At 39.6% G+C, this 20,733-nt stretch overlaps 1 protein-coding gene across 5 annotated transcripts in view; it reads left to right on the top strand.

Moving 5' to 3' along the window:
- The window catches only part of MCTP2 (multiple C2 and transmembrane domain containing 2), a gene marked incomplete at its 3' end in the record, with an annotated part of 246,209 nt that overhangs the window by 154,103 nt on the left and 71,373 nt on the right, over nucleotides 1-20,733 (top strand). For all 5 annotated transcript variants that reach the window (XM_081228579.1, XM_081228580.1, XM_081228577.1 and 2 more), the window contains 2 exons: nucleotides 1,575-1,649; nucleotides 3,941-4,060. In XM_081228579.1, coding sequence (XP_081084705.1) covers nucleotides 1,575-1,649; nucleotides 3,941-4,060 — 195 coding nt within the window. The remainder of the gene's footprint in view (nucleotides 1-1,574; nucleotides 1,650-3,940; nucleotides 4,061-20,733) is intronic.

Below are 20,733 nucleotides of genomic sequence, written 5' to 3'. Positions count from 1 at the left end.
ATGATTTCTAATTTCAGTTTCTTGAAAGTAGAGATATTCTTTAAAAACACTCACAGAACAATCTGAATGTGGAATTCCTCCAGATTATTTTTCCATAAAATCATCACCTCAATAGCAGTATCTTTTTAGTAACTGACCTTTCTCAAGGCTTTCTAGAGCAACATCGATTTCAAGTCTTTTGATCTGTATTTCAATAATTTATATAATTAATTAAATATAGAATTATAGTAACGAGTAAAATGGGCATAAATAGGTTTGCGAATTAGCACAGTTGGTTCTAGATGGGCATACTATTCAAGTGCCAGGAGCAGAAATCCCTAGGCATGCGTGGACATGGCTTACTTAGCTGTGGGCATTCCTTGTCATGGTATCAGCAGTAGGTTCTAGAAAGGGAAGGGAGAGCACAGGTTAATCCAGTTAGTGGGGTAAATGAATGTAGCATAATGGCGCTTTTACAGTAATTAGAAGAATGGCTGCCATTTATTGGCCATCTACGATGGGCCAGGCTCTGATATTGTTTCATTTCATCCCCACAATAAGCCTGGTCCCTAGCTATCATGAATGCCATCTTATGATGAGCAAGTGGAATTAAACAGGGGAGCTGATTTGCTGATAAATGAGTGAGTCGGGATCCAGATCCAGATCTTTCTGACTCCTCAATTATCCCGATGCTACATTGCTAATTGTTTACTATCTTTAAGAGACTATTCATAAAATCAATGGCAGGGAAGTTTTATATTTTATTCCTGGAAATGTTAGAACTCTGGGCACAGCCTCCAGTATGGGGTCTGCTGTTACTTCCTCTTTTTCCCCATTTCTTAACCTTTCCCTTCAAGGAGATCATATGTGTGTGTTGCACACAGATCACCCTTCATCTCCTCTTTTCTTCTGGCAAGTACTTGTATATAGACCATGCACACAGGTAAAACTTGAGTTTTAGGGGGAAAAACAGCCTTAAATTAAAAACTGTTAAGTAATGTTCTAGTTGTCCTTCTGATGTAGAGGAGAAGGACTTGAATTTTGTTCTTTGAGGTTTTCCTCAGTTTAGTGATTTGGATAAACCATGAAATCTCTCTGACCCTCAGTTTATTCCCTAAAAGCTGGGCTAAAATGACTCATTTACTTATTTTTCTGGATCATTGAGAGGAAATGAGGTTCTCTATGGAAAAGATGTTTTTATAAGCCGGAAACTGATTTTCACATGCAAGGTATTACTGGCAAGGGGTAGTTCAAAACTTTGATGTGAAAGGAAGTTTTACTTTTTAGAGACTTTGGTTTGAGGACTTCATGAGCCCAATCTCTGCAGTGGTTTAAAATATCTCTTTGATTTGCAACGTGGAAACAACACTCTGGAATCTCCAGTCTGACCTACCCGAGTGATGCTCGTGAAATGAGACTCTGGAGACCCATGTAGAGCTCCGGGTACCCACCATGTCTCTGCCCACCCCCCAAACCCCTAATCCCACGCCCTTAGGGTCAGAAGGTATTGGTTTCCAGAACTTCTCAGTCATTAGAAAAAGAAGAGAGTGAAGTCCATCTCAATGCTGCCCCTTTTAACACTGGTGTCTTTCTAGATCAAAGCAAGTATTCGGACCTTTACTCCCAGAGAAAAGCGCTTTGTTGAAGATAGCCGCAAGCTGTCCAAAAAGGTAGGTCAGTGCAGTAAACTGGCTTGTTGGTACAGTCAGCACCCAGCACCCGGAGTACTTACTGGTCATGACTTGGTTGCATCTCGCCCTCCTTCTCTGTTTTCCTCTCTCCCTCCTCCCTCTCCCCGCTTGTCTCCCCATTTCTCCACTCCTTCCTCCATCTCTCCTTCTCTCCCTAGACAAGGACTTCAGTTGGGCTCAGTAAGAAGGGAAAGACTCAGAACATATCTGTTGGATGCTGCAGAGGGTGTCAGCCCTCCATTCATCCCCTGAACCATTTTGTAAACAAAAATTCTGAGCGTCAAGCCATAAACCTTCTCTTGAATTTACTTACCCCTCCTACCCTCCTTTAATCGCAGCCATTTTAGTCTCCATCTTTCAACATTTCAGGGAGGCATTCTGCCAGTGGAGTCCATCATGGAATTAACCCAGTTGATCTTTCGAGATGTCCGGCCTCAGATTCACCGATAGGTGTTCCTACCACTTTTTTTTTGCCTAAATTTGGATTGTGGTGGCATTTTACCTCCTATTGAATTAACTCTCACTCCCTCCGCCTGTTACCCTTAATTCCTCTCTCATCAGTTCAACAAAAAGTGAAGATCAGGGCCAAGTAGAGGAAGTTTCACATTTTTTTTCTAACATGACCTTTACAGTTCTTTTCAGAGCCCCTCCCTGTCCTATTCAGACACAGTTCAGGATTTCACTCTGTACTTACTGTCCCTCTTCAGTTGTGTAGCAAAGAACAAAGTGTCCCCTTTTTAAAGTGTTTATTACTTCCACCACTTCCTGTGGGGTGAGCAGCTGTGGATTACAGAAAGCAAGTTAAATATAAAGGCATCTTATCATCCTTTGGTTTCCCATGAACTTCTGGACACACTCGGGAAAGGCCTTAAACCTCTTCTGAAGGGAGCATCCAAATGTTTTGTTTTGGTCTGCCGTAACATTGAGTGTAATATTTATTTTGTGTAATCTGAGTAAATGGCTTTATTATTGTTGTTATTATTGCCTTTTGCTCTGTTTACTTGAAAGTTAAAACCTGAGTTGAGGTAGGTGGCATAGCTGCTTTGCAAACAAATTGAAATGAATCTACCTACAACTGGGAGAAAAGACATTTCCTTTGCCAAACAGGACCTCCGTGTTGGGTGGCTTTGGGCTCTGAGAGCACCGGGAGTTTGGGGGCTGAGACCCTGGGGTATGTTAGGTTTCTCCCCAAGTTCCTCTCAGCACTGAGTGTCCCCAGATTTTTATAAAGTTGAAACTTGTGCTCATGACACAAATACTTAAAATCACTTAGTATGTGCCAGGCTCTCTTCTAAGCCCTTTAATTCTCTCCACAACCTTCAAGGTTAGCACTCCTATCAACCCCATTGAATAAAAGAGAGGTTAAGAAACTGGCCCAAGGTCACACAGCAAAGAGGTAGGAGAGCTAGATTTCCTTTCCAGAGCTTTACTTTCCTATAGAATAGACTTTTTCTTCTGGACTAGATGAGCTAGAATACATGTACATTTCTACTGTAAATCTACCCATTTCCTTCCAAACTAAACAACATAGACCCTCATTCCATTCTGTCTGTCTCTCTCAAACACACACATTTCACATGCCTGACTGCTGCTTTTTTTTTTTTCTTTTGGCTGCCTTGGGTCTTTGTTGCTGTGTGCGGGCTTTCTCTAGTTGAGGCGAGTAGGGGCTACTCTTTGTTGCGGTGGGCGGGCTTCTCACTGGTGGCTTCTCTTGTCGCGGAGCACGGGCTGTAGGTGCGCGGGCTTCAGTAGTTGCAGCATGCAGGCTCAGTAGTTGTGGCGCGTGGGCTCTAGGACGCTCAGGCTTTTGTAGTTGTGGCACGTGGGCTCAGTAGTTGTGGCTTGCAGACTCTAGAGCACAGGCTCAGTAGTTGTGGTGCTATGGGCTTAGTTGCTGCACGGCATGGGGGACCTTCCCAGACCAGGGATCGAACCCATGTTCCCTGCATTGGCAGGAGGATTCTTAACCACTGCGTCATCAGGGAAGTCCCCTGACTGCTGTATTTTTTACCAGCTCAGTTTTGTGCTGAACATTATTGAAACAGCCTATTTCCTTCAAAGGAGCTATAAAATACATTGGATTTTCTTTTCCTCCCAGGATGATCATAGTTTAAAAATGAACTTTAGAAAAAGTATTTGGACTCTTCATTTTTACTGTTTTGTTCATTGGGAGTTATACAGAATATAATTTAAATGACCAAGCTGTCTGATCTAAAGAGAATATTTGGAGTGTTTAAGCCTAGTTCCCTGTTTTCCATTTTTTTAATCAGATCTTATCAAGAGATGTAGACCGTGTGAAAAGACTCACCATGACAGTCTGGAATACAGTACAGTTCCTTAAAAGCTGCTTCCAGTGGGAATCCACATTGAGAAGTACAGTAGCATTCGTGGTAAGCTTCCTTTTTTATGTTCAACTTATTTGCTTCCGAGTCCCAAGTCCAAATGCAGATGGGTTTTATTTTACTTACGTGAAGCAGAATGAGGCACATTCAACATAGCTGAAGTTTACACTGGTAAGGAAACTTTAAAAAAAAGGATAGCCATTCATCTTTCTAAAATATATTATGACATAGGAGATTATGTAGGAGGTGTCTTCCCAAGACCATACTTGTCAGATTTACCCTTGGAAATCCCTTAAATTACCCAAATCATACTTATATACTATCTCTTGATAAGGTAAAGAGATCCAGTGTTCTATGCATTTTTAAATGTTTTTGTGGTGGTTATTATAAACCATTTGTATAGTCCCCACGATGTGTTTGTCTCCTTCTGTACTCATGAGGGCCAGTATTTCCTGAAAAATGGCAGTTGAAAAATCACATGACTAAATGAAGACTAAATTGCTCTAATTTATGTTTTAAGTAAATCATTGGCAAACTTTGGCATAAAAAACATTTATTCATCTCCAACCTCTTGAGACGTAACTGATTACTACACATTACAAGTTGACTCAACACCACAAAGGAGAACACTGTCTGTGAAATACATTCTTATAATAATCGTTGGCCTTTCCTTATGAGCATAATAAAATCACGGAATCTCAGAACTGCATGAGATCTTAAAACCACCTAGGTCAACCACGAGAGTCCAAGAATCTTGTAAGGACTTGAAAGTTAGCATAATGTCCTCACTTTACATCTCTGGGCATCTTCCCTCCTCTGTAAAGGCACTTGTCATTGATCAGATTGGTAGCATCAGGCAGGGGAGGAGAAACCAAATGGCTCGACTGCTAATCTTGTGCCTTTTGTATTATGCCATTAACTTCTGCACTGTGCAAAGATCACAGTAGGACCTAATACGATGTGTGAGTGGTTGAGTCATGATCACGGCTCTTTTGTCTCCTGGTTTCTATCATCCATGCTCTCTCTTACCCGCCAGGATTATCCACATTAAAAAAAAAAATCAGTCCCAGAGGTCAGTGGGTTCGAGGTCACTCCCACCTTTCTTATGCAAGCTGTATACTGGCTCCATAAGAGGCTTTTTCTTAGCCATTTTAGCACTTTGTTTTATCTTTAGTTAATGTTAGTTTTTCATTGGTTCAGGAGGTAGAAGGCCTGTGATGGCTGCAGCCTTGGCCTTTAATATACCTTTTCTTTGTTTTAAAGTTGCTAGAACAATTGGGCTTGTTAACAAAATTAAGAAGGATTTTATTAATCCCTATCTGCCTTTGACTTGTCATTGATTCATCCACTTCCCTTTCTCACATTCTCCTCAGTTGGGGGCTTCGTGTGTTGGGTTCCTCTTCAGCCTCCCTGCCTCTGTTTCCCACCTGAATCCTCTCTGCAAACCTTCCAGGGAATGTTCTGTGTGACTCTAGGCAAACGAGGCAAGTCAACGTGATTGGTGGCTTCTTCCAGTCAGCACCCCGGCCAGTCCCTTGGAGGAAGAAGGATTTCCTCTTTCTTGAATTTAGTTTCTGGCACTGAGGTTTTTAGAAAAACAGAGATCTGTTGCACTGGATTATGTAGGGGGATGACAGAAATGATTAATGGGCTGTCAGCCTGATCTGAAGAAAGATTACAACAATGAATAGAAATAAGTTGTTTCATAGAGGGGGCTTCTACACGGGAAGGGAGACGTGGCATTGGGGCCGCTTCTGCATGGCCTGGGACTTGAGTGGACGCTCCTTGCTGACACCACACCGCACAGCCCTCTGCCAGGCTGGCTGCCAGAGGCAGGCTAGCACATCCTCCTTTAAAATCCCTAAGGCCCAAGGAACGAAAGATAGAGGAGTGCTCTTCTTGCTGGTTTGCCAAAATACGATTTTGCAAGGGTACCTGAGTTTATGAGACGGTGGGAGGCCCCACTGCAGGTGTGGGTGGGGGACATTTTCCATTGGACATCATTGGAAAATGCAGAATCAATTACGAGTGATATGTGCATCCGTTCTCTCTCTCTCTAGGTTGTCCTGAAGGTACTGAGATAAAGACGGCTTCACTCAGATAGACTTAGTTTTCTGTTTTCATTTGAAACTCTGCTTTTGAATGTTTATCTCACATTTACTTTGACCAGCCATGGTGGATCTCAGAGATACTGCAGATGTAGAGACATAGGTATCTCCCCTCCCTAAGCTGATGATGTGTAATTTCATTAGAGAATGTTTTCGTTGCTACCATCATGATGGTCACTCCAAAACTATTTCTGCTCTTAAAGCGAGAACATATAAAGAAAATAACATTATTAGGATAAAGTAAAAAATGCATTGTAGCCTCCCTTGTTTTCTTTAATAAGATCATGGGTAGCCAAGCCTTCATATCTTTCAGAAAACATTTTGCTTTCATGGCTCTTGCTTACAGACTTAACGCTAGCTGCTTGTGGAGTGCTGATGGGTGATTCCAGGCCTGTGGGCTGCCACTGGTTGTGTCCCTGACTCTGTAGGACTCTGTTCAGGGTTGTCTTTCTGCAGAATGTTGGATCCTCGGGTGACCTGGGCCAGAGAGGGAGGAACGGGGAGACTGTGATGCTGAAACCTGGCTTCACTCCCTCACTCCACTACTGAGAACGCCATGTGTGTCTTTGGTGGTACAGTACACACTGATGCTCTCCTATGATCTACTGAGGACAGAATGCTGCTCCGGGTCTTTATTCATCCATGTGGTACTTTGTTCATGCCTCGTCCACTTGCCTTGGCATTTCAGGGGCAGAGCAATTTCGTGCTGGTCTGAAGCAAGGTCTTAAGCCAAGAATGTATTAAACAGTAGGACTGCATGTGAAGGCCTTTCTCTATTAGAAATTAGGATAAGTGCTCTTTGAGGGTTCACTGCACAAGTGTGAAAAGAACCGTTTTGGCTAAACCCATCTCCATTGGGGCTTTTCCTTCCCCTAGAGGTACAGCACCACAAGCTAAGGGCAGAAACATAGGAAGTTTTCACTTCTGTTTTGTCAGGTAACATGAAATTGCCTTACTAACATCATGTTCATGTTTCTATTTTCAGTTGATACAAAGCAGGAATGTTATAGGATCATGTTTAGTATATTCTGGTCATTAATCCTAAGACTTTATGAAAGCAAGCCATACATTTTCTAAGGGATCCTGTGGATGTATGTATGAATATATCGTATCTTGTTGAAAGCAGGAGTTAAAGGAAAGCAACCTGTTAAGATCTAGGTCCTGTGGTGTCCGGTCAGAAGTGGATGAACAAACATGAGAAAATTTATCTTGTTAGACTGTTTAAGCATTAACCTCCCCCACCAGAGGATTAATCCCCTCTCCACTCAACGTGGGTGGTTGTTCTCCCAATACTAAGAGAAGAAAGTTATCTTCAATTTCCTGACACCTGCCACGTGACTGTTACTGTATACAGTTTAATTCATTGTTATTGTAAGAAATTAAAAGTGGACTATCTTTCTTTAATTTTTATTGAAGTATAGTTGATTTACAATGTTGCATTAGTTTCAGGTGTACAACAAAGTGATTCAGTTATACATATATATATGTCTATTCTTTTTCAGATTTTTTTCTATTATAGGTTATTACAAGGTATTGAATATAGTTCCCTGTGCTATACTGAATGTGGTCACTGAATGTGGACTTTTTTAGAGTAGTCAGATTCCAAATCATACTTCTATAGGCTTAATTTTTTTTAACATCTTTATTGGAGTACAATTGCTTTACATGGTGTGTTAGTTTCTGCTTTATAACAAAGGGAATCAGCTATACATATACATATGTCCCATATCTCCTCCCTCTTTCATCTCCCTCCCACCCTCCCTATCCCATCCCTCTAGGTGGTCACAAAGCACGGAGCTGATCTCCCTGTGCTATGTGGCTGCTTCCCACTAGCTATCTATTTTACGTTTGGTAGTGTATATAATAAGTCCGTGCCACTCTCTCACTTCATCCCAGCTTACCCTTCCCCCTCCCCGTGTCATTACCTCTTTTGAGTCTTTCTCCTTCCTCTAAGTTTTCTAGATTTTTTTTTTTAATGTGTTTTCTGAGCTTTACTTGCTTTAAGCTAAAGATAATTGTTTTTCACTCAAAAGTTCATATTCTCAGTTTTTCCAATTGAAAGATAAATTAATATAAGATGTCAACTTATGGACAGAGGCCTATAACTAAAACATCATGCCTAGAAGAAGCACATCTGTATATTTCCCTATGAATGGACTTGTAAATATATGTGGTATTTTGTATACATGCCCATGGTCATTCCCAGTCACAGGCTTTGAACTCTAGGGATAATTAATGGCTTTTGTTGTTTCAGTGATTACTATGTGTCAGGTACTGTCCTAAAGCATGTTATAAGTGTTAATTCATTTAATTCTCATAACAAGCTGCTGATGTAGATGCCAGTATCAGTATTTCCTTCTTTTTACAGATAAGAAAAATAAGCCCATAGAAGTTAAATAAAGGTTAAATAAAGTGTCAGAGGTCATGTGCTTTTAAGAGACAGAGCTGAGATTTAAACCCAGACCATCAGGATTTAGAGTCCATGCATGTAAACATTGGGCTACACTGCCTGTCATTGACGCCCAGGATGCAGTGATCACAATCCTTGTATTTAGATAGATATAATGGCTCTAGGGACAACCATATGAGTCATTTCAGATATGTATAATATCTAGGTGTTATAAATGGAAGTTAAGCCTATTCCAAGATGCTTTGGGAGAAAGAAATCCTTATTATATGGGTAAGAATAATTCTCAGACATAGTCATTATATTCACAAGAGATGAAGTAAAATTAAAGAAGTGAAAGGTAGAAATGTCTCTGGCATCTTTGGGGAACAGCCCAGACCGTGGGAATCACATGCTTATGACATCCGTGGAATTCAGCTTGATGGTCTGGAAAACCTCAGTGCTTGGTTCTAGGCTAAGCCCCAAATTGAGGTCTGAGTTATCTTTTCTCGCTTTTGGAGGAAGCTCTTAGATGATGTAGAAGGGCTTTCAAGGGGAGAGTGAAGAGTGAAAACAACTAAAGGAAAGAGCCATGGAAGGAATCTGTAGTTTTCAGATCATCTTCAAGAATTCCAGGTTGTTCAGAATAAGGGCTAGTAGTGGAGACGTGTAACTATCTACGTTAGTAAATTACTACAAAATATCTTAAAACAGTGGCTTTCAGAGAAATTGGCTCATATTTCTACTGTGGGAAGGGTGCTCTGTTGTACAATATATTCCCATATCTAGTGCAGATACGTTATTTGATGATAGTTAAGAGGAATTGAGTTTGTTTTCAGAAGATAATTTTGCATTGTGGTATTTGTATTGTAGAAGCAGTCATCTGTATGAGTTTTTTTGATTTGTTTTTCTCTTGGGTAATTGTACTTTATAAACAAGCCCCAAATATTGTCTATAAAAAGACCTAAGGTTATATTATGGCATAAATGCATTAATTTTTTCATATGACAGGAAACATTTACTTGACATTTGGCATCATCAGAAAATTATTTTAATAGCAAAGGTCTCCCAATGCTGCAAAAAAGGATTGCATTTATGTAGTTTGGTTTTCCACCACTCTTTAAGGCCCTCGCCTCTTGCGTTGAGGGAGAGGAGTCTATGGGGGCATTGATGGATTCCTTAGTTATTAAAATTTTACTTGGACCTTTCATGTTAAAAAGCAATCTAAGTCTACCATATATCAATGGGTATTTTCATAAAGCTATGCTTTTAACATCTGTGACTTTTTTCCTGCATTTTTGGATTGTAAGAAAATGAAGAATTAATTCTTCAGAGTTGACAGGGCCTGCAATATGATACATAATTTAAAGCATCAATCAACTGTCCCACTTCCCAATAAGGTTAAAATACAATTCTCCACTTTTTAGTGATAGCCCCTATTTAACATATATAGAATTCTTAGCTTTTAGGGATCCTAGAATTTTGAGAAGTGTGAAATGATTTCACATTGAACTTAAAAACAATAGCAACTGTAACAGAACGAACCCTTCCATCACACACATGTGTGCATACACACACTCACACACAAAACACTGAGAAGCAGAGGGCATTTGGGAAGCAAAAAGTTTCGCTGCTGAAAGTTTTCTGAGAATGATTTGATAAAAATTTCATGAGACCTTGAGGAGTGTCCCTGTTTATAATCCCTTCTGTGGCCCACAGGACATTCAGATTGAAGTTACTTTGGTACAGATGACAATTACACTGGATGTTTTGTTTTCAGATTGGACGATTAAAATAGTGCTGGTCAGTTGTCTTTTTGATACTTTAGATATTTATGTGTTAACTTGGTCTAAAATTTTTTTCTTTTTTAAAAAAAAAATTATATCACCAGTTTATTCACAACTAGATGCACTGCATTTGATTCAACTTTTGGTGGCTGTTTCCACATCCACCAGAAATCACAATCGGATGTGCACAGCAGGCATCACTGCCTGTTTGGTGGGTGTTTGTGCAGTTGCTGCTCAAAGATTAACAGTAAAACTGAAAAAAAAAATCCACAGTTAACAATCACCATTTTGTCTGGAGAAAATTTTTTAGGCATCTTAAATGTTACGTATATATACTTACATGCAAAAATGTATAAATAGGGCTTCCCTGGTGGTGCAGTGGTTGAGAGTCCGCCTGCCGATGCAGGGGACACGGGTTCGTGCCCCGGTCTGGGAAGATCCCACATGCCGCAGAGCGGCTGGGCCCGTGAGCCATGGCCACTGAGCCTGCGCGTCCGGAGCCTGTGCTCCGCAAGGGGAGAGGCCACAACAGTGAGAGGCCTGCCTACCGCAAAAAAAAAAAAAAAAAAAAAAAAAAAAGTATAAATATATTACATTAAATGCTTAAAATCTTTGCCAGTTTATTATTTGTTTTATTTAACATTTGTACGATGATTTCCCAAATCTTCCTTTTCTCAGAGGACTACCTAACATACTTTTAAAAATACTTTAAAGTTCTTTTTCAGTCTTTTTTTCCATAAGAACAATCCATTATTGCACATTGTGATTATAATTTTTATAACATAATTGCACCTTCTATTGACAGCTTCTCAGGCATTAACTAATTATGCCATTTAACAAAATTACAGTAATTGCATTAAAAGATTATCTATTGAAAATTTAAAAGCACACTCTTAGCTATTTTAGTATATTTCATGTTTATATTTTCAACTTTATAATTGAATTGCATTTCCAGGCAGAATCCTAGCTATACTGAATGAAATCAGCTGGTATTTTGGAGCATCACAATTTTGAATAGTATGCATTAGATCTTCACTTTTTAAAATCCCAGGATAGCATATGTTGTCAGTCTTCACACGGCCCTGCTGGGTAATAAGTGAATGGTTCTCATAGGTCCAGGCCCTGTATGAGAACTCTCTGTCTCTACCTGCTGCCTTTCCTAAGCTTTCTACTGGGATGTACTTGCAAGTACACATTTTTCTGCCTTCTTTGAATTTTCTGGTTAGGAGCCTTTGTCCTTTACAGATTCCAGAGAACTCAGTCTAGTTCACTCTGCTGTTCAGAGATACCCTACTGTTAATTTGAACTTGATCCTGAATTTAGGAACTTAAATCTTAGATGAATAAAAGACTTCAGTGATCATGTCCTTCCTTGACCAAACCAGTGCTTCACTGCCTCCTTCAAGCTTGCCCCTCTTCCTCCCTCCCTCCCTCCCTTTCCACAATCATTGTTTGTCCAGTGTCTCATACACTGCTAGATATTGAGATACAGAGATGAAATGATCATAGTAAGTCATCCAACCATCTGTCTTCCTCCCCTCTTTTCTTCTCTTCCCCCCTTCATCTCTCCTGCTCTCTCCCTTCTCACCCCATCCGCCAGCCTCCCAGCCTCTCCCCAGTATCCCTCTCCACCTCCTTTGCTGCACCCTTTCTTTCTCTCCCCCAGCTTCCCTCCACTGTCCTCCTCTTATATTTGAAACCAAAGCAGTAAACTTTTAATTAATAAAGGACACCATAAGAAAAATTAAGTTTGCCCTTTGGAGAGCAAATTATATAATAAGCATGGAACTATTTTAAACATATGAAGTGAGCTACCAATGTGGGTAGGAATTATTAGCTGATATAACCATTGGGAGGTTAGGGTGTTACTCTCCTAACTCAGAGAAAAGCTTCGCTGAAGTGGGTACAGGTACACACACAAACACAGACACACAGTTGCTGAAAGCTGCACTGAAGTGGGTATAGGTACCCACACAAACACACACACACAGAGTTGCTGTTTCATTGCAAAGGATGTGGAGGACCTGTTCAAGAATGGGGTAGAAATGCAAACAATTGTATTCTGTGTCATGTAATTAATGTACAAGAGTCAACTATATCTAGGGCTGATTAATGTGCATGGAACCACCAAATTCCAAATTATGTGATTCTACCTTTAAGGCTGTGATAGTACTTTTCATGTTTGACCTAATAAATTAAGTTCTTTATATCAAAATAGGAGGGATTTTATTTTAATATTTCAGGTTAATGTCATATGCTAAAAAAATCATTCAGTGTAACGTAGCCATATGATTGAAGGATTATGTTAAGACACTGTGAGCTACAGATTTAATGACAGAGACCCAGTCTTTTATCTGTGTGTACGTCCTTACTGCTCATGATGGTACTGAGTATATTGCAGGCATCTAATCAATGCTTCTTAGAAGAATATGGGACTCATACAGACCATCTATTACCAGATACCGTTTGTTTGTATTCCAACTACTCCTCTGACCATAGCAATCTATGACCCCACCAGAGGGTAAAATTCAAAGACAACTGAACGACTTAATCATAATCTTTTCTGATGTGCGTTTTCCCACCTTTTTCTCGACCCTGCCCATGGTGGGGGGGGGTGATGGTGCTAATTTGCAGCAAGATGTCCAAAAGACAGTCAGCAGTAGGCGAACTTGGAGGAGGGGAGTTGGCAAATCTCTAACCCGGATCAACAGCCCCTGAATCTAGAGGGATTTTATTTTTGATTCTTACAGAGCTGAGTGCCTTTTCCCCCCCTCCATCTGTTGCTATATATGACACCTGGATGTGCAAACATTTTGTCTGATGCAAAAATGGAAAAGAAGATTTAGAAATAAAAGAGAGAGGGTTGGAAGGGAGGAATAGAGTGCTGGTGGGTCTGAAAACAGTCAGAACCAATTTCCTGCTTCAGTTTTGTTCTGTTGAAGAACCATGATCAGCACTTACATTTCGGGCTAATTTGATATTGCCTTTTTGGTGGTCCGAGCTTTGTCATTTGTTTGGAAGCTGTCATCTTTATTAGTCTCTCTGGCTGATCTCTGGGGCTCCCCATCAGGTGGCGCGTGCTGTCCGTTGTCTGACTGGGCTTGGCAAGCCGCTGGCCCTTTTATTGTTGTGTGATGCGGGCATGCTCGCCCGGCAGCCTGTAATTAGACCCACCACAGATGACAGTTACAAGAGAGCCTGGTAATCATTCTAGCCGCCTGATCTGATGTTTATGGAGAGAAACCTTCTTTGTGGTCTGGTTAGGGTTTACTATACTGTATCTTACTTTGGCCATTTGATTTATAATTCAGGAAGTTGTGTTTTGCTACCTCTCCGCCGAGCTTGGAGTTGTATCATTGGTTTTTGAAATAAGAGCGCTAATTTGGAGGGGGTAGTTTTCATTGGACTGATACTGTAGCTCCCAATTTTATTAAAAAAGATAGGAAGACAATTAAATCAAACAGCCAGTTCATTATGTCATCATTTAAACAATGTTCCTGTACAGTGTTTACAGACTGTTTTAGTCTCCCTGGGATTTTCTTATAACCCAAATCCATGTTTTTTGGCCCTTTAAAATGACTTTTCTATATCTGGCCTAGGTTTAAAAATGTTTTTGTTTCCACTCGTTGCCAGGGATACTTCACTTTGTCAGGGAAAAATAAAAAGAAAGAAATATACTTATTAACTCAATTGGTGTTGAGACCTCCATGGCTATGATTTTAAGTCTGGAAAAGCATGGAGCTATAGAGTGTTAAGTCAGAGGGTCTTTATGTTCATTTGTGGGGGAAGAAACTGAAGGCTTCGGGAAAGTGATTTTTCTCCTGGCCTGTTAGAACAGAGTGTTTTCAGTCCTTATACCATTTTTACAGTGTGTGGCTTTTGTGGTCATAAATTTTGCAATTACGGTTTTAGTTCATGAGTATGAGCTGTATCTAAACAGTCTCCACAGATTGGGTTATTAAAAAATTTTTTTTAAAACATACTTTTCTGCAAGTCTTACATTTGGAAAATGTTTTATAAGTCTGGAGAGCTGCTACTCAGAGGGGTAATATGCCCTGGAGGAACAAATATCTGTAATATCTGTTACTTCATGTGGGCTTTTCTTACAGCAGATGAATCTTCCTCATTAAGACCTGAGGGGTAGTGCTGCTGCCGCTAAAGATGATGATGTGAGGATGATGATGATAATCTGTTTGCATGTTCTGGGTGTTTTAAGTTTTGACTTCTGCTGTTCAACTTGTTCTTACTTTATTGGGCTACAGTAACACTTTTAGTGAAATATTGTCTCACATTTGTCTTTTGTTTAAAGAGCAACAGAATACTAAGCATGAATTTGCCAATAGCAACATTTCTTCTGCTCTGGTATAAGCCAGGTACATGCAATTATAAACTTTATTGTCAATTATTCCGTAGCAAAAGTGGCTTTCCTTGGAAACTGTTGAAGTCCTCACATTTTTGGTAAGGAAATTTCTATAGGCTAATTTGTGCTCCAGATTCTACTTTGCAGAATAGGAAAATGTGATGTGTGTTTAGCTGTTAAAAAATTAGCCACCTGTGGCCTCAGTCACCTATACCTCTTTCCATACATTTTATTTTGCATTTCATGATTTTTAGAATTTTAGTAATGTACACATTCCAAGAGAAAAATAATTGATTTCCAGGAAATTCTGTGCATGTGCATACACACACGCACAAACATATACAAGGGGGAGGGGGGCAGAGGAGGAGGAAGAGGAGAGAAAGGAAAAGGGAAAAGAGAAGGGATAGCAAATAGCCTTTCCATTGCTGGAGTTTACTTAAAGACAGTCCTGCAGGGGGCGATAGAATCTCATAAATGATAAAAATCCCAAAGTAAATTTCTGTGCACTGTTTCTCGGGGATTTTAATTTCAGTAATTTATTTTTAATTTGATACAATCATCTACAAGCAGAAATCGTTACATTAGAAAAAATTCATATTTCCATGTTGTGTAATCTCTGTTTTTATAAAAATTTTCTCAGATATTTTATGGCGTGTTCATCTTTATGCACAAGAGATGAGATCTGGGTTATTGCCAAGCTGGTACAGATTTTATATGGCAAATAACCATTTTAAGCCTGTTTTTTTAATTTTTATTTTACTTTTTTTAACATATAGCTAAAATTTGATGCCTGTGCCATTGGTTAGGTTCATAAAATCTTTTGCTATTGAGTATTAAGTTGTTATAAGGGTAGTGCTGTGTGGGTGTATGTGTGTCAGTGTTTGCTTGTGTATCAGAGTATCAAATCAGTTGCTTCCAGAGGACATTTCCTTCCTTAGCTAATTGTTGAAGGTTAGTTTTAATCTGAGAGGAATCACAAATTCTTTGAAAGCTATTTATTTTACCCAGCAATAAAAAGACAACATAAACAGTTTGTTTGAAAACACTAGAAATTGCATAGTGGATATGATAACACTTTTTCAATTATTTTATTTTAGATATTAGGCTTTCTTCAAGCAAAGTTAAAACATTCAGTAGATCTTTCTTTCCTGCTAGTTGAGGTTCAAAAGTTCTTAAATTGCTTATTGTGAATGTATGTTTTCACTTGCCATTTTTTCTTAAGTTTGTGTTCGAAGATGCAAACTCTAAAGTGATTTGCTTAAACATAAAGCTAATTTTCAGCTCTCGTCTTTTCATGTAGCCTCATTTAAAAAACCTTTGCAGTGTACATTTTCAAGGGGAACTGCCTTGATTCTAGAAAATGTAATTATTTTGGTTTAAATGCTTTAGGCTTTAGATGTTGAGTGTCATCAACAGACAACTGTGATGGTCTTGAGCAAATTATGTGAAATTCAGTCTTTGTCTCCTGAACATTTCACTAAGTCTTATGGTGAAGTTCAAAACGAATAAGGTCTTGTATACTGTACCGTCGAATACAGAATTTCTTATAATAGAAGAGGGGGAAAAAGAGAAAAGAAAAGAAACCTTCTAGCCTTCTAATATTCTGTTTCAATTGCTGTTCCAATTACTCATGAGGGGGAAGAGTGGAAAGCAAGTCAGACCCTCGGAAAACCTGTTTTGCTGCCTTCACATAAAGGATATTCAATTCTGTGCTCTGTTAGCAACTGACCAAAATCTAATCCATTAAAAAATGTATCGTGGTAAGCAGTTCTTGAAAATGTTTATAATGAATGGTAAAAGCCAAGCTTCCACTGTGAGATTAGCAGTTGGAACAGGATGTGTTCATCAGGAAATAGGTTATTGCCTTACCAGTGTGTCCTGCTGCGTAACTTGCAGGATAGATGAAGATTTAAAAGCTTGCAGTGCAAGGAGTTTATTTGATTTCCCCCCTTTGCCTTCTTTTGCATATCACAGTGTTGTTTATCATCCATGGTGCTTTTTCTCAACAAATCTATTCCAAAGTTCATTTTATAGACAAAAAGCATCCAGTGTTTTGGAGGTTGCCTCCCGCCTCCACGCCCCACCCCTGTCACACACACCGGATGCTCATCAGTGCCCTATTCCGATTAATGTAACTAATTCACTTTTACAGAGCGAAGTCTGTAGCTTTAAAAAATAATAAGAGAATGGTGAAAGATGACTTTCCAGAAGTCTGGACTCACCCTCACCCCCCATCTTAAAGATACAGGAAATACTGGATACAGGAAATACTGAATACTGTGGATTATGGTGATTTTCCTACTTTTTGCTTGATTGCCGTCCAGTGTTGGAGCCAGTGGACAGTAGTGCTAATGAATAATGCCTTCTATATGGACGATACCTATAGTCACACACACGCAGTGACTAAGAGATCAAATACACTGGCTAAAAAGCCTTAGGGAAGCATTATGTGTCTGAGGTCTGATCTATTGTCTGGGAGGTCAGATGAGTGTTAATGCACTCTGCAAAGATTACACTCCCTCACTAATTGCTCCGACACTTCCTTAAAGGATTTAAACAGTCAGGAAAGGTGATGCTCCTTGTCAATTTTTGTCTTCTGCCTGCAGTTGAAGTTTATCTGTCTTTCCACTGAGACCACTAGATCAAGTAGCCTCGCCAGTGTCAAAGGCATAAACTCTGAATTAATAGTGAAAGCAAGGAGAGATGTTATTTACAGCTCCATTATGACTTGCTCTTTAAATGCTTTGCATTCCATCTCTGGTGTTTACATTGTGAAAACAACAGCTATCCTCGTTCAAAAAGGGGGGCTGAAAGAAATCCAAGGCTTCACGTTGACTTTTGATTACGTTTGTTTTCATAATCTTTTCTCAATGACATAAGGGCCAGTGTGGCATTTTGCATTGAAGTTATTTCCGTTAAAGAAGTAAAGAATAGTGGACTTCAGCGTTCCTCTGTGCTGCTTCCCCCACCAACACACACACACACACACACACACACACACACACACACACTCCATTCTGAAATGTTTATCCTGAAGTAGACACGTACAAGACTGACCCACACGTAAGACCTGATAGCTTTGTCCAGACCCTCATTATAAATTTCATATGTTGTGCAAACACATTTTTAAAAACCTCTCCTCTCTGCATTAAAGAATGCTTACTCATTCCTCTGTGGTGTCTGGAAGCTGAGATAGTAATTTTATCAGACTCTGTATCTCTTACATTGCTTTGATTTTAACTTAATATTTTCTAAATGACACTGAAAAGCTTGAAGGAAGCTTTTACCAATTCTTCCATGATGGGAGTTTAGGAAATCCAGGGAATCTGTATGTTACAGATACGATATTGCATTCCTTAAATTCATAGTCTGCCTTGCTGTAGGAGTGGGGAGGGCAAGCTTGCATTTTGCCCTAAGCATATTCTGCCCACCATGCGCAGTTGCATCATTGAGAGGTAAGAATTCCTCTTAGATCGGTTCAAATTGCTAATATACGTGGCCTAGAGCCTGCAATATATTTATGTAGCTTCCAAAAGAGACTTGGGAGGATTCCCTGTAATTCAAGATGGTAGTCTGAATGATGGGTGTAGACGGATTTTTTTTTTTTTAAGAAATCCTTGTTTGTCCCATGGGATTTTCACACTTTTCAGCTGACGGCACTGTATTTTACTCATATTGTGTAAAGCTGTCAGTGTATGCGTTATGTGTGTCTCCTGAAGACTGAGCAGATGACGAGAACTATTGCTAGAGGGGGAAAAACACATTTGAATCAACATCTTCAGGAGAGAATTTCTCCAGTGTCTCTCATTCCTGCTCCTATGTAGACTGTCCCTCGCACTTCGTCTTATTGTATGTTCCCTTGCACTGTTGGTAGATTACACTGAATGTTTCATCTGTATATAAAAATTAAAAATTCAAACAAAAATCTGGCCCACATGAAGAACAGGCCCTTTGGGCATATGGTTCATTATGCATATTCGTTTAATTACTAAAACACTTGGGATGGCTTTCCTGCCCTTGCTTTCAACTGGCAAAGTTGGATCTCTTCTACTACACAGAAAATGTATCACAGGATTCTGTTCTGAAGAGAAAAAAAGAAAAGGGGGAAAAAAAGAGCCTTTGAAGAAATTATTGGAATTCACCAAAAGGAGGTATGATTCTCAGTATGAAACCAATAGAAGTCAGAATCTCTCTCCTCTTTTTCTCTCCTGTTTTCCTCTCTTTCTCCCTCCGATTTCTACCACTGCCCCTGAAGGCTAGTTTTACTGTGGTTCGTTTATATGAATGCAAGCAGGGCAGGAATGTGAGACTAAGGGTTTGGGTTTCAAGTACATTCCCTCTGAGCAACTCAAGTCTCACGATGAAGCTGTCTAAGTTTTATTGGTTAGAAAGGCCGTGCTATGAAAGTGTGACTTTAATTGATTTTTCAGGGCAAACAGGTGGTGATGGTTTAGACATGCCCTAGTCTCAGTGCCACTCCTAATTCGGAGCAGCACATATAATAGCTTTATTAAAATAAACAGTCTCCTGGCTTTGCTTTTACCTGAACATCTGCCTCTTGGATTTTAAAGGGCCTTTTAAAATATTTTCATTCTGTGCTTAAAAGAATCTGATCCTAAAAAAGCTGAGGAAGACTTTATTTTCTATTCATGTCATCAAACTTATTATTTTTTGTTTGAAAGGAAAATCATTAAAATTCTCACAGCATCTTTAAATAGGATCATTGTTGTTTCAGGAATTTTGGTGGTTGTTTGGGGAACATTTACTTATATGATGCAACAGATTTTAAACATAACAGGCCAAAATTGAATTCGTACTTGCTGGGTTTTGATTTGAACTATTATTTTGGTGAGCAAAAGATTGTTTGAATGTCAGTCGTGTGTGTGTGTGTGTGAGTGTATGTGTGTATGTATGTGTGCACATACGTGCTTAAAGACCATACTTTGTGTTCCTTCCCGGTTTAGAGTGATGTCTCAGCTTTGTCGGAAAGCTGCTTGGATTCCTCATCAAAGTAAACTCAGGTCTCCTAAGAGCATTTTTAAAGGAAAGGAAGATCCAAACTTGGCATCAGTTTTGTTTTTAGTGTCAAGGATGTGTGGCTCTGATACAAGCACAATTTTCTTTTTGATTAAGCAAATAGGTAGTCTATCCGAGTAATGGGAGACCATCCAAGACATTCTTGATCCGATTCCTAAGGGAATTGTTATTTGCTATAAAGAGCATCGCTCACTAACCCCTGTGGGAGAGTTCTCGAATTAAGGCACCTTAGTCTATTTTAAGCACACTGAACATGTAAAGAGCTACTGCAGGCTTAACGTGAACATATTGCAACCCTGCTTCTTTGAGTGCCAGAAATAAAGCTGCAAGTGGAGGAACTTAATACAGTGAACTGCTTTATTCCATCACTGCGCTAATGCTAATTAGATACACTTGCTTTATTACCCAGAGCGTTTTTCCTATATTCATTCTGATCCAATCTTTCTGTGAATATGAAGGAATAAGTCTTAAGTGTTCAGTTGAAGTTTTTAGTCAGAATTGCAGCCTGATGTTCATGTGACCAAAGTCAGAGAACACTTTTAGAGAATGCTTTGTCCACTCTGTCCACTTTGTACAATTAGAGCCCTGTCAGACTTCTCCCACCGAGGGTACCCACGGTGCCAACAATTACACCTCCGGAATAAGTGAGACACTTACTGGTACATTTAATGGAATTTTTCCTTGACCTCCTCGAGATGCCCAGCTTTATGGGGAATGAATAAATATGTGATTCTTCCTCTCTTCCTTTAATCAGAGCAGATAATTTGCTGATGGCTTTGAAAGGTGTATTTACCAAAATCAGACTTTCCACTGCTCAATTACTAGCTTTTTCAAAAACTCATAATGAGAAATTTATTGTCTGGTTCTAGACCTGGAATGATGATCATTCTGGGTGAAAAAGCCAATAGTTGCAGCACATTACATGCTTTCTTTGTCTCATTTAGTTTAGTGCTTTTCTACTTTTTTTTTTTTTTTTTTTTGCGGTACGCGGGCTTCTCACTGCCGTGGCCTCTCCCGTTGCAGAGCACAGGCTCCGGACGCGCA

This window comes from Mesoplodon bidens, assembly GCF_964165515.1.
Source record: "Mesoplodon bidens genome assembly, chromosome: 3".
Taxonomy (NCBI): domain Eukaryota; kingdom Metazoa; phylum Chordata; class Mammalia; order Artiodactyla; family Ziphiidae; genus Mesoplodon; species Mesoplodon bidens.
Note: the sequence above shows the minus strand (reverse complement) of the source record. Positions and strands in the feature narration are given on the sequence as shown.